This window comes from Haliaeetus leucocephalus, unplaced genomic scaffold, assembly GCF_000737465.1.
Source record: "Haliaeetus leucocephalus isolate CR32 unplaced genomic scaffold, Haliaeetus_leucocephalus-4.0 Scaffold92, whole genome shotgun sequence".
In the NCBI taxonomy this organism is placed as follows: Eukaryota; Metazoa; Chordata; class Aves; order Accipitriformes; family Accipitridae; genus Haliaeetus; species Haliaeetus leucocephalus.
The window spans coordinates 2298563-2315894 of record NW_010972528.1 but is presented as its reverse complement, the minus strand read 5'-3'; the positions used below and the strand labels follow the sequence as shown (position 1 = coordinate 2315894).

Sequence of the window (17332 nt, the reverse complement as noted above, 5' to 3'; positions counted from 1 at the left end):
GGGGGACGACAAGACTCACACTTGTTCTGCTGTTTTAGAGTAAATGCTGCAGGAGCAGTTGGTATTTCATTGCTGATATTAAACCTGGATGAGCGGAGAGAAGGGAGAATGTGGCTAACGCAGAACACCTGCCTCTGACAAATCCCCAAGCCACTAGAGACCCTGCAGTAATTTTGTAAATCACAAGCAGGTTTTCAGCCTTCCCAGAAACATGCACTTCTGAATGCTAACCATCAAATAGTCTAAATTACTGATCCATCAGATTAATCTATAAATTGAGGTAGGCTTAGAATTGCTGTTGGAGAACAGTGTTTAGTAAATGGTATCTAGTTCAGTGCTCTACATCTCTTGTTGTTCTGACCTGACAAATAACGTGGCCTCTTGTGTTATACTAAAATATGTTTTAGGAACGCCATTTAAATGGGGTCTTTCTGACCTGTCATGCAGCGTGTATCTCTAGGAGACAGGGCTTCTGCATGCAGCAGCACTGCAGACAAAGTATATGGGAGACTGTGGGTAATAAGTAGTGCCTAGAGCCTCAAAATCCAGCCTGCCTGTTTTCCCTGTCTATCTCTTCCTTTCTTGCTCCAGGCACTTGTAATCAGAGAATACTGAAGGTTTGTTCTATTGCTCATAATAAAACCTCAAAGCAAAGATTGGCCATGGGAGCAGTGTGTTCCTGTTGTAACCTGAAGTGGAAGTAAAGCTGCTCCATGCTGCATGTCCCGTTGAGTCAAGTTGCCACCCCTTTCTAAGGTGACATTACAGGATGTCTGTCTGCAGACTTTGGCCTTTTATTTGAGAGGAGAGAGGAGGGAGATGGTTTCCTTTGCAGCATCAAGGGCAAAATAGGCTTTTAATAAAGCTTAAATTCTGCAGCTGCTGGCTAAGTTAAAAAAAGAAGTGCTGGCACTCTGTCCTCCTGGAGATGAGCCTCTTCCAGCTCTCTGCCATGACCCAGGGATGCGAGCCATGTCTTCTGGTCTTTTTTCCTTTGTGCCACTTTCTTGGACGAGAATAATGGGAGAGTTTCTTCTCTTGGCAAGGCTTTACCCTGCTTGGGCTTTTTTCTGCTCACGGAGATCGTTTAGGTTGGTGAATGGAAGGAAGAGTCTCAGAAGAAGTGCTGTAGCAGAGATATCCTGGAGGGGGCTATGACTTTTTACTGGGAATAAATAACTCCTCTAATCCCTGATTATAGACCCTGAAGAGAACTAGAAATTCAAAACCCCAGAGATAAGAAAAGGAGAAACAACTTTGTATATGATACAATAACCTTTTCTGCCAAGGTACACGTGTGGATCAGCTGGGTGTTGCTAGAGACCTGAGAGCAGGCCTGCTGAAACACTAGATTACAGTCCAGATACGGACAAGAACACTTTGTCCAAAGATTACTGTGATTGAGGCAGATAAAGGAATTTTTTTGTTCCTGCAGAAAGTTTCCTGTTTCTTGCTGGTCCCCTGGGATGTTCAGCATGACCTCCTTGCACCTGGCTATTTGCAGAGCCCGGTTCTGGTGCTGGAGAGCACTGCAGCATGGTTTGCAGTCAGGAGGGGAGCACAGCACCTGGCTGCTCCAGCTTCCTGACAAGCACAGGCTGGTTTAGGTGGACTTCAGTAAAGTGAAGTGTTATCCCTACTTAAGGAATGAGAGGAGATCATGGGCCTGGTTAGTCCAAGGGAGCAATGCATCTACCTCTCTCCTCCCTTTAAATGTATTTTTCTCCCTGTTTGCTAACAGTAGCCTCTGAAGTGCATCAGACTTGTTCACAGGCAGATTCTCCACTACAAACCACTGGAAACCACCAAATGTTTTGGAGCAGCTTGAGGTATCTGGTTTGGCAGGAGAGGACTCTGAATACACATGTAACTGGGTACTTAGCATCATACGGCACACTGCGGTACATGTGTTGGGGTATCCTGAGGCAGCTCCTAGGCAAAGTATAATAGCCTTGACCCTTGATGCAGTTGTCACGGATGAAGTTAAAAAGAAAATGAGGGCTTGTGCTATGGGTGAGACTCAATCTCTCCTCTCTCTTGCTGAGGAATACTCTCCAGGAATTGAGAGTAGGCAGAATGGTGAAGGACCTGTCTCTAGCAGTGTGGTTCATTGGGTACTGCATGCTGTGAAGGCTTTCACTAGTCCTCATCTGGGAGTTTCACCAAGAAACTGGTGCTGGGGGAACAGAATCTGAAGCAAAGAGGCAGAGAAACTTTCACTAGGTGATCTGATTTGTAATTAAAAAACAAACAAACAAAACCAGCTAGAGGGGTGACAAGGTTTGGAGGGATTGCTCAACAGGTTGAGTAAAAGGGAATTTAGGTGGCCTGGGGCAGATCACAGAAACAGCTGAAAATTGGGCTGGACAGAGACACAAAGACAGGGCATAGCCGGGAGGTGTCTTGAATTGCCATGGCAGCGTGCAAAGGGCAGGGATTTCATAGGTTTGCAGCTGAAGGTCAGAAGCAGCTGCTTGGGTGCCCAGTCTGAGATCCTGCCTTTGCTGGGGTCATGGTGTTTCCCTCAGGGCTCCCTGCGAGCACTTGTGGTTGAACTACAGCCTGCATTTTTGAAAGAGGCATCCACTTGCAATGGAAAGACTTACAATTTGGGATCCACCACATCCTTTGGGAAGCTGTTCCCATGGTTAATGCATTTACTGCATAACTGTTACAGTTCCCTGAAGGAGTTTGAATCCTCAGCTGGCAGCCTGCCTGCCTTGCTCAGTGCTGCTGCATAGCTTTCTGCCTCGTGAGACAAAAGTCTTGCTACAAAGGAACTAAATGACCTGCCCGGGGTCATGCTGGCTGTCCAGGAGACCCAGGGACCTGAACCTGCTCCCTCCAAACAAGAGTACAGGAGTGAGTTTTGTGAAGCATTTGTCTGTTCATTCATCAGCAGCCTGCTGATCTTGACTCCTTCCTGGATGATATATGCCTTGCTGTTTTGCCCTCAGCAGCTGGTAGGTCACGCAGGATTTGAGAAATGGCTCTGGCATCGTACCAAGCAGAGGCTGTGGGATGCTCACCAGCAAATTCCAGAGACGGTGTGTCATGAAAACGCTGGCCCTGCCACTCCCCTCTGCATGGGGCTGCTGGAGGTAGTGGGACCCCTGACGGGTTGCAGTCCCCACATTCAGTGAGAGCTTTGGCTTCCCGAGCAGCTTTTGGTAGGTGGATGTTAGCTGCAAAATCTGTTTGGGAGCCTCTCGCTTTGCGTGGGCGGAAGGGAACCCTTGCTCTTACCCTTCCGCCTGCCTCCAGCTGGAAGGTGACAACTGAGCTTGTGGCTGGGAGAAGTCAGCTGTTTCCATGTTCTTCCTCTGGGGACTTGAAATCTATTTCCAGTGAGGTGGGTCCCTGGGAGAAGGAAGGGCAGCTCTTCTAAGTGGCTGCTGCCAAAGCTGGAAGGCACTTAGAGGTAGCCTTGCCAGCCTCAGGCATTTAAAACACTTCAGTCAAGTCCTGGAAAAAAAACATGGGATAATCTTAGTTTCTCCTCTTACATACATTTTGGGCTCTCTGCGGTGTCCTCTGGTTTGTTACTGAGCTTTTTTTTTCAGTCACCAGCCTTAGAAAGTTGTAGTTGAGAAGAAAAGCACATTCTTTCATCAGGTAACTTTTTATTGCCTGCTTTCTCATGGGTTGGACTTCAGGTTTTATATGGCAAACATCTTTAAAGCTTTTAGGGTATTTCCCTCCTTTACCCCCTGAAATACCCTCTTTGATCTGGATCATTTGGCCAGCTCTTAATCTGGGATGGAACAGTTTTGGGGAAGGGAAGGTAATTGTGATGGATGCCCCAGTAATGTTACCTTTCCCAAAAGCAATTAAATGTGATCAAACCCTCGTTCTTGTTTTATGGCTGCTTGTAGCAGTGCCCAAATGTTTATTGTCCCCCATAGTCCCACATGCTGCCAGGCCAGGCTTTCCACTGGAAGACAATATATTGTATTCATGCTATTTATTAACTTGCATGACACTGCAAAGCAACTGCTCCACTGGGCTCTAGCCTTGTTGCTCATTGTAGTGATGCATTTGTGCCAGGGAGCCCTGACGCTTGTTTACCCTGACTTAATTTTCTGGGAACTTTCCCCTGTCCTAGGCTGCTGAGCTTTGCAGACATTTGCCAGTGGAAGGAGGTGTGTTTGTTTTAATCAGAACTATTCTTAAAGCTGTCAGATTAATTGCTGGGGGGGGAGGGGGGTCCCTCCCTACTTCTGTCCTGCCTTTCTCACCTCATTTTGATCAAAGCCTGGCATTGATCCGATACAGTGGGTAGCTAATCAGGACTAGGTGCTGGGGCTGTCTACAAATCACAGGGACAGAGCCAGGGACTCTACATTGCTGGGGGGGACACAGAGTTGTTTTCTCAAGGCTAGGGTGGTTGGGGTGTTAGATCCTCCTTGCGTGGCACAAGGCGCTGTAAAGAGCAACCTGGGAGTCACACCAGCTGCTCTGCTATCCGCACTCATTCACTTTGAAATCCCTTTAGTGCTGGAACAATTCCATTAGCAGTACTTCTTTGGCATGATTTGGAGTGGTTTCTCTGACGATTAAAACCAAGTCAGCGCAGCAGTCTGGAGGGCTCGTCATAACGAAGACATTCCCCACGTACCTCGGGGCTGCTCGCAACTGAAATCCTGAACAAAAGATCTGCTGTTAAGACAAAGGAGGAAGGAGTGAGCCTCTGAAGAGAGGAAGAATTTCTCCTCTGTTTGCCAGCAATTTTTTTCTAACTATTCTTTTTTTTTTTAAGCATTGGTCACCAATTAATCCGTGTTGTTTTGCAGACAAAGCTGTCAACGTTTTTAAGGTTGCACGGTGAAATAACTTCAGTGCTGTTGGTTCTAGCAGCTCCAAATGTTCTCAAACAAATGCCTTTTAAGATAAAAATGGTCTGTGCTTGGTCCCAGCCCAGAGTTCTTTCTGGTCACTATTGTTTTATTTGAAACGTCTCAACTGAACCCAGTGAAGTCAGTGAGAGCTGCAAGTGTTTGAAAGTCGTCACACTTATTACCATGGCTAAATATGGGCGTAATACAGGGTGTTACTCTAAAATGCTCCAGCTTGTGACCCAAGATGTAGCCCAGCAAACTTGCTATATGCCACAGCTACTGACTTGTAGTAGCTTCTGGCAGCTTTCAGGTCAATCAATCTGATAGATGTTAGACATGGGTACCAAAAGCACTGTGCCTTCTCACTTCTATTTTTTGCTCTTGCCTGCTGTTGGGGTGTGAGATGCCTCACAGCCACATAGGAGTGTAAGCTCACTGGCAATTTGTGTGTGTGCATTTTTGCTGATTTCTGTGCATTGGATCGGAAATGAGACTGGTAGAAGCAGGGCACCTCCCCCACACACATACACGTACACTGTGTGGACAGTTACAGCTTTATAAAAGGCATTTCTGGCCACTTCTCAGTGGCAGCACTAAGATAAGATACCAAATTAAATATAGCCCACCACCTTGGAGTGGGGTAGGTGTACTGGTTCTGTGCTGGTGTCACAGAATCCATCTGAAACTGGCACATTTATTATCCCAAAACATTTACAGAACTTAAGAGCAACATGAAATAAATATATGAAGAGCATGCATGATATTTTTCAACAAAAAGAATAAATGCAAGCAGTGCTTTGCAGGTTCAAATTAGTCCATATGGGAACAGTTTTGGGAGTTCTGGTGCACGTACATGGTCCTTCAGTGGCAGGAGCAGGTCTGTTTCATATTGTGTGGATGCCCTGGGCAGAGGAGAGCTCACATGAGGAGTTGCTGCAGCTGCCAGCTGGGAAGGGGCAACTCTGTCAGCATTTGGCCGCAGCTGCAGTGCTGTGCTGAGTTAATAGGGGTGTAGCTTTTGGCTGCAGATCAAGCCCTGAGTTACAGGTCTTTACCCATCAGCCAAGCATCAGACAGGGCTGGTTAGTGCTGGGTCAGAATTGTTAATGTCTTCATAGTATCAAAAGTCATTTGAATGCTACAGCTCTTTCAATTAAGCTCCTGTTGAGCTCCATACGCAGATATTGTAACATAATTGGCTGGCCTGCTGCAAATGCATTAGGAGAGTCTGCTCCTGAAACAGCCTCCGTCTGTGCTCCGAGCTGGAGAGGAGCCAGAGCTAGCCGTGGTCTCCACACAATGTCATACTGATTAGGAGGGTGTGAGATTTTGTTTTTGCTAAAATAGTTCTGTCAGTACAGCCCAGAGGGCAGCTGCAGTTGTACTGGTACAGAGGGGCCTTATGCCACTCTGAATTGTCCCTGGCTCTGGGGGCAGGCAGTGATGCTGCTGGGAATACCTTTATCCTGCAGTAACAGTCCGTGCATGGCGTGCACTGCCTAGCTCCGCAAGTGCAACTTTATTTTGTTGACAACCACCCCATAGCAACTCTGTCTCAGAGGCCCAGGGAAAATATTTTGCTTCCTCTGGCTGTTAGGAAGCAGGTTGTCCATGGCAGCAGTCCCTTCACAAAGACTTTGGTCCTGAGCAGGAAACCCTGGTCCATTCCCTAATGAGCCCTTCCTGATGATAAGGGGACCTGCAGGTCAGGGGCTCTGCTTGAGCCAGCCAGCTCCCCGAGAACTGATGCGCTTCCTGGGGAGCGTGTCCTCCAAAGCCTGTAAAATGAGACTCCAGCCCATGCTTGCCGACCAGGCCCTCCAGAGAGGTGAGTGCAGACCTAGATGCTATGGGATGGGACCTGCTTGAGGAAAGGCCAGCTCTGGCAGAGCTGTGCACCTGTGTTACTGTTGCTGCTCTCTGTTGTTCCTGAGCCAAAGTATCCCATCTTTTCCCTGCTCAGCAGACTTGCCTCTTGGTGCATGTGGAGACCCAACTCTGATTTTATTCTTGGAATAACTATATTTGTGTGTGCAGTATTACTGTGTATTTATACCTGGGTTGTTCCCCAGTTTGGAAAGCAGACTGGAGAACAAGGTGGCACCCTATCTGTGCTGTCCTGTTTTGGAGCAAGGCAGCCCTTAGGTCTGTTTTTTCAGCCCTGCACTTTGGAAAGGCCTATCAAGCATGATTCACGACATGGAGATGAGCATGAAGTATTTGTATGTCTTAGTGCATTAGAAAATAAGTCACTAACTGGGATCTCTGCTGGCACCCCATGGCATGATGCTGTGTAAGCCCCTTCACCACCTGCTGTGAGAGTTTTGCTCTTCATAAGCAGGTACCGTGACACTTATTTCCCTCCTGAAGGTGAGGTACACTCTGCCAGAGCAAAGCAGCATTGCACGACTTGTGAAGTCACACAGAAACTCACTGTGCTGGATTAATAACAAATCCAGCAGTAAAACAGTAGCTGGAATACCAGAGCATTGCCCTTTGGCGGGCTGTTGCTCATTGCTGCTGGGAGATGGGAGTGACATGTTTTTTCCCCTGTGACAAATCTCTGTTCCCCCACTGACTATATTTAGACACAAATATATCCAGAATTAACTGTGCCCATGGCAAGCTCTGCCATTGCCTGCAGCAGCCCTCACCAGGGCAGCATCATGCATGCATTTACTCTGTCACATCTGCCCTTGCCTCTCCATGCTGATGGAAACCACGTCATCTTGGCCAGACTTTGATTGCTGGGCTGCCAGGGTGTAGCAGTCTGGCTGTCCTTGCCTGGCAGTGCCTTTTATCTCCATCTTAAACTCTTTTCCCTGTAGACCCTGGCTGTAGGAAGGCAGGCAGGCAGGCAGGCATGTGGGAAGGAGAGCTATCACTCTCGCTTCTTGAGAGGTTACACCTTCTCTTCCGTATGTGTCTGACACGTTGCTTATTTTAACAATAGTTCTGCTTTGTGCTGCGATCCTGGATTACCTCCTCAGCTCAGCAGAGTCAGTGTCAAAGACTTCCTACAAGTGGAAAGAAGCTGTGAGCAACAGTGTTCATGCAGGGGTCTTCACCATGAGGCTGTCCTGAAGTCTTGGGAGGTATGGGGTGACATCAGAAACTAGAATGGACCTGCGGCTTGGCTTAGCTCTTCAGATTTTGCTAGCTTGCATTGCAACAGCAGTGATGGCAAAGCAACTTGGGGCTTTCTTGGGTTGGCAAGCCTGAACAAAAGCTCGAGAAGAGTTAACTCACATTTCCTTGTTGTTACTCTAAGTACTTCAGGCTGGCCCCACTGCTGTCAGACCAAGCCACCTTCTGCAGGCTAATTGTACGTTCACTGGGAGCTGCTGACTGCTCCTGTCAGCAAAGACCTCCATGCAGTAGAAATAAATTTGCCTCAGTCTGTTGGTGGGATTGCAGGCAGGGTAATTGCATTTTGCTAGTGTACTTGTGTCTCTTGCTGCCTTTGGATGTAGCTCCCTGCGCTGCATGCTCCATTGTGCCCTGTGGCACTGCCAAATGGGTGTTGCCCCAGTCGTGACTGCTTTTCCATGGTGATCTGGTGCACGTCGCTCTTCAGAGTGCAAGGTTTACGATCCTCACTACAAAGATATGGGTTTATAACCCTGCCTCAAAAATCACTGCTACTCCTAGAGCATTTCAGGCAGGTTCTTTGGCTCAGTTTATGCGTGCTTTAGGGTATCTACTACCAGCTCAGCAAGCGGACCATATGGACAGGCACCGCTATCTGAGCTGGCAGCAAGCTCCTCAGCCTGCGCTGCCCTGGCCAGGCAGCGGGAATCAGGCGGTCCTCTCCCTGCCAGCCTGCCCCGCATTTGCTCAGTCCTGGGTGCTGCCATCCAAACAGGATCATCACCACCCTGCCAGCCCTCCAGCAGCATCCACCCTGCTTTTATCTTCATTTCCTCCTCTCCTGGTTTCTTTTTTTTCCACCTGGGATTTAAATGTTTGTTTGTTTGGCACTGGGGAGGCTTTCTTGTTTGTTTTGTTAAATACCTGTTGTGACAGGCAGGGCTGAGAACGAGCTGGGCTGCTCTCCACGTCCATTGGAGAGCCCATTTGGGAAACGATGCCAAGTGGGAGAACAAAAAAAGAAACGCAGTTGGGTTTGGCCTGGGAGATTTTTCTGTCCTCGGCTGGTTACACAGGATGAGGAATGGGAAGAGCGGGTCAGTTTTAGGGTCGGGAGAGGCAGACCTGTTTTATCGTTCCGGAGAAGGTTCCTGCAAGCTGGCAATACTGGGCACCGTCATTCTGCTGCCACCTGCTCGGTCCAGACAGACCACCCTGACCTTGAGGAGCAGATGGCACCGCGCTTCCCTTCCTGCCACATGCCCCTCTTCCTCCTCTCCAGCTTTTTCGCTCCTCTGTCGAGGAAGATGGTCTGGAGAGGCTGGGAGTGAACAGCAGAGCTGGCACACAGGCCACCAGCCAGGTCTCTGCATACATCCTCCTTGTGCAACGTCTTTCACACACCCATGCACGTTGCTGTTTGAAGGGAGGACAGCGGCGCGGGTGATCCGTGGCAGGAATCTTCCACTTTATTAAAATAAAAGTATTTACTGGCTGCATCAAGTTGCCCAGCTGTGGTTAGTTTGTATGAGAACCATTTCCTGCCGTTAAGGAAACTATTCAGCTTTACAGCAGTTTGTGGCAGGAATAAATGTTACTACTTACAAAACCTTGTGCTCTTCTCTTTGCTGAGTGGCAGAGTCTCACCTGTGTCCCTGGCATTGAAGTGCTTGGGGTGACAGGAACAGAGTTGCTGTCGCTGTGCTGCAAGTAAATATCACAGGCACCAGTGGGGAAGGGAGGTGGGCAGGAGAGGGGCTGCAGGAGAGCCGGGGCTTGATGATGAACGTGGCACCTTCAGGGCTGCATGGCCTGAGATGCCATCTTTCTGCACTTGGTGATATTTACTCACTGATAGCGGCATCTGATGTGCTGCTCTACGTTGCAGGGAGCCAGCAGAGAAGCGGTTTGTGTTATAGCTTAGGTTTGAGTTGGGTTCTTCTGCTTGAGGATTTGCAAAGCCATTCAGCTATGCTGAGCGGATGCGTCCTGCTTGTCCTCTTGTGCCAGACAGCATAAGCACCCTTGCCTGTTGCAATGGTCTCATCATTTAACGTGCAACAAAAACTATCCATCCTGCTTCTGAACCTTCCTTGAGAGTGGATTTTTTAGGTTGTATGTGTAACCTGCCTTTTTTAATGGTAAAGATGGTTTCCTTGATAATCGCTGTACAAAAGCTGGGGTAGGAGATATGGGGTCTTTCCTGGCCTCACAAGATTTCCTTGTGATGAAATCACATCATCTCTGTGAGTCCAGTTTTATTTTTGCAAAAAGAAAGGTTGCTCTGCAGTGCCTCATGGAGAGTCACCAGATCTTTTGGATGTATGCTGGAAGGTGATAGAGTGCCCAGCACCAAACTGTCTGTGCTCTGGGAGGTGCAAAAGCCTGTGATGAGGCCAGAGAAGATGCTCCACTCTGTTGTCTTGTCTCTTCCACCACATAGCTGCTGGGTGTGCAGGATGCCTTGGTGGAATCAGCATCATCTAAAAAAATGCGCTGCTTGGTCCAAGTCTTGCAGCAGCAGCCACTTTGTCACAAGATCCTCATTGACAAAATAGGTTATTAGCCGCTCTGTTTAACAGGGGCTTAGAGGGCTGGATTTCATTAAGGGAGGGAAAGCAAGCATCTCACTCGTGATTTGTGTACATCAGTGACTGTCCTCTTAAGTGCCTTTGCTCACACTGTTTGCCCAAAACTTGACATAACAAGAAGAGGGGTGGGGGGAGTGTTGGGGTGTTAGCTAAGCATTAGTAACATCCTATTTTGTGTTCAGTGTTTGCTTCTTACGAATTGAGCCCTTCTTAAAAGTATTGATAGGAAACAGAAGTAGTATCTTCCTGCTACAGAAGCTGTTGTTATCGACAACAAGGAGGATGATACAAGGCAGATGGAGAAGCAGCACAGGGTTTGCGGTCTGCACCCTCCTGCAGAGCCAGCAGAAACAGAGCAGCAGAGGGTTTGTGATCGCCAAGGGTGGAGGTCAGGCTGAAGCTGGGGATGCTGCTGGCTCCTTGATCAACATGTGAGTAGGTGTCCTTTGGGCACCCTTCGTTCATTGGAGTCGGACAACGTGAACAGCAGCTCCAGCAGCCTGACCCTGCTGGTCCCTGCCTGCTTCTGGCCATCGGCTTGATCTTGTTTGGCCAACTGGTGCTGGTGCAGCTGCTAAATTGTCTCTGTAGGTATTTCACAAAGACAGGAGGTACTTTCCCCAGTGTTACTCTTTAACAGCTGCAGCATTGGTGTTGTGAATAGGAGAGGCTGATTTGCGAAGACATCCAGGATCCGCTGTGTCGAGGCAAACATGAGGGCAAACAGGAGGAACAGCACAGAAGGACCAGTGCAAAGCTCTGCCTTTGGGTAGTGGTAATCATCTGCACCAATCGAGGAAGGAAATAACTGGCTTGGCAGCAGCAGAGCAGAGAAAAATCTTAGTGAATCACAGGCTCTACATGAGTCAACTCTGTCACATGGTTGTGAAAAAGGCACACGTCATAGGAGGCCGTGTAAAGAGTTGCATGCTTCGTAAGGCTTCTAACTATTCCTCCTGCTCCCAGTGCCGGTAAGGCGTGGCTGGAACCCTTTCTTTCCCATTTTGGATGCTGCGTTTCGAGGAAGCTGTGGGTCAATAGCAGAGAGTCCAGGGAGAGCAGCAAGAGCAGTCAGAGGGCTGGAAACTGTGAGGAATGAGAAAAGCTTGAAAGGACCCAGGATTGTTTAGTCTAGGATAGAGCAAGCTGAGCAGGGAGGGGAATATGAAAAGCTTTCAAAGATGTAAAAGGCTGCTGTGAAAAGTGAGAGAATGATCTGTTGTTAGTCGCTACTAGGAATAAGATAACAAGTCATGGGCTGAGCAAGGAAATTTAGTCATTGGGGAAAACTTACATAAGTGAAAGGCTGATGAAGTACTGAAACCTCCAGTGCGTGTGAGATCAGTGTCAGGAGGCCTTCGGAGCACCCATCTCTGGGTGGGTGGCAGAGGAACTCAACTTGCTTTGGCTTTCAGGACACACTACGAGACCTTTGTAGCCCTGTTTTCCTATTGCTTGAAGATTATTTCGTAAAGCTTGTGATGAAGTCTCCCTCTTTGGAGGCAGGTGCGCATTTGCCAGATGCTGCCAACTTTCATGTTACAAGACAGCAGGGATTACATGTGATGATGCCGCTTTATTGTTGGTATAGCAGCAATCCTCCAAGGTCCTGGTCAGGCTGCAGGCTCACACTGAGAAGGGAGGAAGCCTCTTTGTTGAGGACAGGAATACAGAGCGTGTTCACCTATGGTAGGACAGCAAGGGAGCCCTTGGCTTGCTGCTTGTCCCAGTGTGTGGCCGTACTGCACAGGCACAGTCCTTGTCCTGAAGACACTAGATGGGTGCAGGGGAATGCCCCCACCAAGGCAGAGCTCACCAGCACGTTAATTTGCTGGTTCAGGGGCTGATTTGGGCCATGCTTTTTAATCGTGGAAAGCGAGAGCGTGTCTTTGTGTCCTAAATAGGCAATTGTCCTGATTCTCATCCCCAGGATCCATTATGTCTTAGCAAATTACTTTCTCTCTTTTAAATGCCTTAGTGATTAAAGATGCCACAGCAGATACCCTTAATGAGTACAAAAAGGGTAATAATTCCTCTTGTTGGCACTGAATGCAATTAATCAGGCCCCTTTACTGGCTTTTTAAACAGATGAGGCCAAGCAAGTTTTTAATTGGACTTTAATGTCTCTCATTTACTTCATTTTGGCACAAGCATAGGAATTCCCACCCCCAGGTTTGCTGTTGGATTTATTCAGGGTGATGAAAGGCTCAGCGTGGAATGAAGACTCAGCAGCAGACTTGAACATGTCCTTCAGCCTGTGCCTGGCCCTGTCTCGTTGCCTGGCCCAGGCTTGGTCCTGCTGCAAACAGCACAGAATTGTCGAGGCAGGAGTAGAGCCAGATCACCCAGCCCAGGGCCCATCCCCAGCATGAGGATGACACTAGATATTAGCAGTATTTTTGGAGTAGTCATCAACACGAGGGTGCAGCATAGCCTGCCCTGTTTCGTTAGGCTCCCTTGCCTTGAGGGAACTGTTGACTTGCAAGTATTCTTGTGGCTATCTGGAAGCCCTTGATGGAGGTCCATATCCATAACAGAGACTCTGTAGCTTCAAACATGGGGTGAATTGTGTAATTTAAGGGATATTCCTGAGATGCATGGCCAAGAGGAGATACAGAGTCCTTGAGCACTGTTCCAGATGGATGTGTGCATGTAGACGTTATTAATTTATGCTAGGAATTACCACGGGAGAAAAGATGTGTGATAAGCGACCTTCATCTAGCCTGCTGCCCCTGCTCCCTGCTGTGAAGCCAGCACCGCCTCTGCTTCCACCTCTGGCCACAAACCATCTTGCCTTTGGTTCCCTTCCCTCGTGTATATCCTCCAGTGTGGTTTGGGGACAGCAGTTGCCTGTCAGCATGTCCCAGTTTGTGTTTCATGCAGGGATGTTGTGCAGCAGCCCAGCCTGGCCGATTGGCCCCTGTCCCAACTCAGCTCTTCCCCACCGGCAGCTGACAGCCCGAGGTTTAGCCAAAAAAGCATCAGTCTTGGCATGTGCAAGCCTGCTTCTGAGCCTGTTTGTCACTCTGCAGGGCAGACGTTCCTCTAACACCCAGGAGAGATCCTGAAATGGTTTCAAGTGGGTTTTCCAGGTGCATGCTGTGTCTTTTGCAGAGTCAGGCCGGTCTGTAGTACAGCTGTACAGTGGCTGGAGGCTCCCACCCACGGAAGAGTTGGTGGATGCAGGTGAGCTGTGAGTGTGCTTGAACAGGTGAGATGGCTCTCATGCCATCGGGGTTCTTTGCCCCAAAAACTGTTTTGGAGACATATAGGGGCAAGAGACAACACTCTCCATTTCTGCATCCCTGCTTCTCCTGCTTCAAAGGTGGGCAAATCTGTAAGCACAAGTGAGTCTGGAAAGTTAAGTGTATTCAGAGAAATGTGAATACCTTGTGTTAATTTAAACACCCTCTGCCTGCCAGGCTGGGGGGAGAGGAGCGTTGCCAGCTGGATCAGCCATAGCACTTCTCAAGATCTGTCTCAGAGCATCTTTACTTTGAGTCCTGTGCTAAAACCCCACGGTGTCCCAGTGCAGCATAAGGAACTGTCATGTATGAACACCAGGCTCTGCCGTCCAGGTGGCTGCTCAGCAGGGAATGCCACGGGGGATGCTTGCCCAATATTTTGTTTGGTTTTGCCTTCTTACTTGTCATATCTCCTCTCCTCCCACTCCCTCGCAACTTGAACACGCATCTGATACTGGGCTCAGTGGTTGTGCAAGGCTCACATGTAGTCCTCGATAGCCAGATGTAGGAACCGAATCTCTCCAATTTTATCTTGTGCTGAGAACATCTTTGCATGTTTTGACCCCTTGCATCACTTCCTGCTACCTGCAGATAGGGACGCTCGGAGCCATCATGTCTTGAAAAGTAAGGGAGAATTGGGGGCTGAGCAAAGATCAAGGCTTTATTGCATGATTGTGGTGTGAGGGCTGTAGACATCTTGATGAGACATTCAGGGATAAAGGTGAATAAAAGAGTATCCAGCTTGCTCTGTGTCCTCACAGGGTGAAAAGTGTGGGCTGCTGGCACGTTCTCCAGCGGTGGGCAGGGACTGAAAGAAATAAGAGGGCCAGGTCCTAGGACATTTCTGCTCATCTGGCTGGGCAGTATGAGGAGGGGCATGCAGCTTTGTTTGGTAGCTATGGAGCCTGCCAGGATGCCCTTAATCCACGGTTTGTACCCCAAATATATCTATGTCAGGAAGCTGCAACCCCAAGTGACCATGGCCAGCCATTCTTGCGTTGAGAATCTTCTGGCTGAGGCTTACAAAGATGTCATTTTCTTTGATTTAATTCCACATAAACTGTGGAATTATTTTCCTTCAAAGGCTTGTGAATTATGGAAGCATAAACCACGCTAATGATCCAATAAGGACAGCTTTGGATATGTTCCCAAGAATGGCTACCCCTGGGCAGGACTGTGCTTGAGGAGAACTGATGGAGAACAGTCTGTGGCACTCACCTGGCTGCCTCCCTTGCCCCTCCCCACTCCCCCCCAAGATTCCTCCATCTCTCAGGAACGAGAATCATTTCCTCTCTGGCTTCTTGCAGAGGCAGAAGCCCTGCAGACCTGAAGTTATCTCTGGAATGTGTGTAAACACCGAGTTCAACGGGATGCTGTTTGCCCCCCTCTCCTGCAGGGGTTTAAGAAGGGTTAATATGAGTTTGTTTTACGAGTTCCTAGCCCTGAGAATTGTCTTCCTCAGAGGGCGACCTGGCTGAGCCGAGTCCCTGTGTGTGCATTTCCCAGCATAAAGGGGAGATTTGGGGGCCCTGCCATGTGGGTGGGATTTTGGTCCTCTTACGAACAAGGAGATGAAAGACCGAGGTGGTCTTCCTGCTAAACAGGGACCTGGGAGATGATGTGGGATCACAGCACACGTGCACTGGGACTCAACGTGTTGCATGATGGTGTAACTAACGGGATTTAGGCGATCCTTGGACAGAAACATATTTTTGATCAGGAGAAGGGTGGGGGTTACACATGGTTCTGCTGCCCCCATCTTCAAACAGCGTTGAAAACGTAAGCAGGGAGACAAAACCTTAGAAATGACGTATGGGCTGGGACAAAGTGCATTTCAATGAGAGGCATAAAGAGCTCCATCTGTTTGTCAAAAAAAATAATTCAGATGTAAGTTCGTTGTGGTGTATGAGTACGTTACTAATGAGACCCGCCTGGGCACCAAAGTCCTCTTGGTTTTTGAATAAGCAGTGGCAACCAGAACCTAAAGCTGGACAGAATCAAGTTGAAAAACAGGCATGTTGATACCAACGAAATGGTTAATTCCTAGATGTGTTGTCAGTGCTGGTGATGCACTGATGCTGGATCCCTTCCAGAAAACAACACTTTAAACCGAAGACAAAGAACCAGGCTTAGCACGGAGGTGATCAGTGGAATGGCTTGGCCTGATATGTACAAGGGGTCAAACTAGATGATTTAATGATCTCTTTTGGCCTGAAAGCTTTCTGTTCTCTTAAGAAGACAGATGAAAAAGCCCTTTCACAAAAAGCAAGCACTTGAGATATGTGTGTAATGAACTCTGCTGCTTCCAGGGGAACGGCGGAGCAGGATCTGCAGGAAGCGTGACCTTGCCGCCTGCAGGCTGCCTGAAGTTGGTGGCCATCTGTTTAGTGGTGGTGGCTCACCACCATAAAGGCCACCACTCTTACACGTGACGTTTCTCAGCTCCGTTTTTAATTGCTAACTGATGCTGTCTCTCTGCATTTAAGTAACATTTGCTCCCTTATCTCCATCAGGGTGAGGAGGCCAAGCGGTATGAGCACTCTTCTGGGGAAGATTGGCTCCAAAAAGCAGAAGATGAGCACACTGGAGAAATCTAAACTGGACTGGGAGAACTTCAAGGAGGAGGAGGGGATTGTGGAGGAGCTGGCAATCCATAACCGAGGGAAAGACGGGTAAGAAGGACTTCACCTAATAGTAGTCAAGCATTTCCCACCACTTCCTATACATGTAGGAGCCCCATCACTTGCTACAGAGAGTTCAGCAAACCCATGGGACTTCTTAAGGTTTTATCCTAGGGATACATAAAACCAGTAGCTGCGCTAGGTATCACAGGGAGACAGGTAAGTCTGCAAGCACCTATCTCTCTCTGCTAACAACCTCGTGAGTTCTTCAAGTCCAGCTAAAGTAGAGTCTGGCTGTGCTTTATGTTCTCTCCTGCCAGTGGCACAGATGCAGCGTGAACCGGTCTAATGCAGCACTCCCATGAGGAAACACAATTGCCTTTGTCCTGTTTTCTTTAAAAAAAAAAAAAGAAAGAAAGAAAAAAAAAAAGAAAGGAGGTATGGTTTTTGTTCCGTTCTTCAAATGACATGTTCCAGCTGCATCTGTCGTCCCTTCTCCTGCGTAAAGATGTATGCAAACCCAGAACAGCTGGCAAGGTGCGTTAAAGATTATGGCAGCACTGGGCGTTGGTTGTGTGCATCAAGCAATGTTCACTCCGATGAAGTTAATGGAAGTATCGTAAAAGTAAATGGCAACGCTGTAAATAAAACAAAGTTAATAACATGCACTGCAGGGAAGGATAATAAGATCAGAAGCGGCATTTCCACTCAAGTGCTTTGCTAAGCTCTGGGAAAACGTAACCGGCTTACTGGACAGCTCATAAAATGTATTTTTATTGTAAGCTGTTCTTTTAGTCTTTGGTAAAAACTCAGAGCTTCTGCATTCCAACAGATTGGATTTTGTATTTCAAATAGATATTTTATAACTGGTGGGTTTTTTCAGTTTGGCCTTGTACCCTTCCACAGCACCCCTTCTCCATCAGATCTGCCCTGATCTGTTTCTGGAC

General features: G+C 48.2%; 1 protein-coding gene across 1 annotated transcript in view; it reads left to right on the top strand.

Annotated features, from left to right (window-relative positions):
• Positions 1–17332, top strand: part of CFDP1 (craniofacial development protein 1) — a 67094-nt gene that overhangs the window by 44310 nt on the left and 5452 nt on the right. The window contains exon 6 of the mRNA XM_010585213.1: positions 16278–16436. Coding sequence (XP_010583515.1) covers positions 16278–16436 — 159 coding nt within the window. The remainder of the gene's footprint in view (positions 1–16277; positions 16437–17332) is intronic.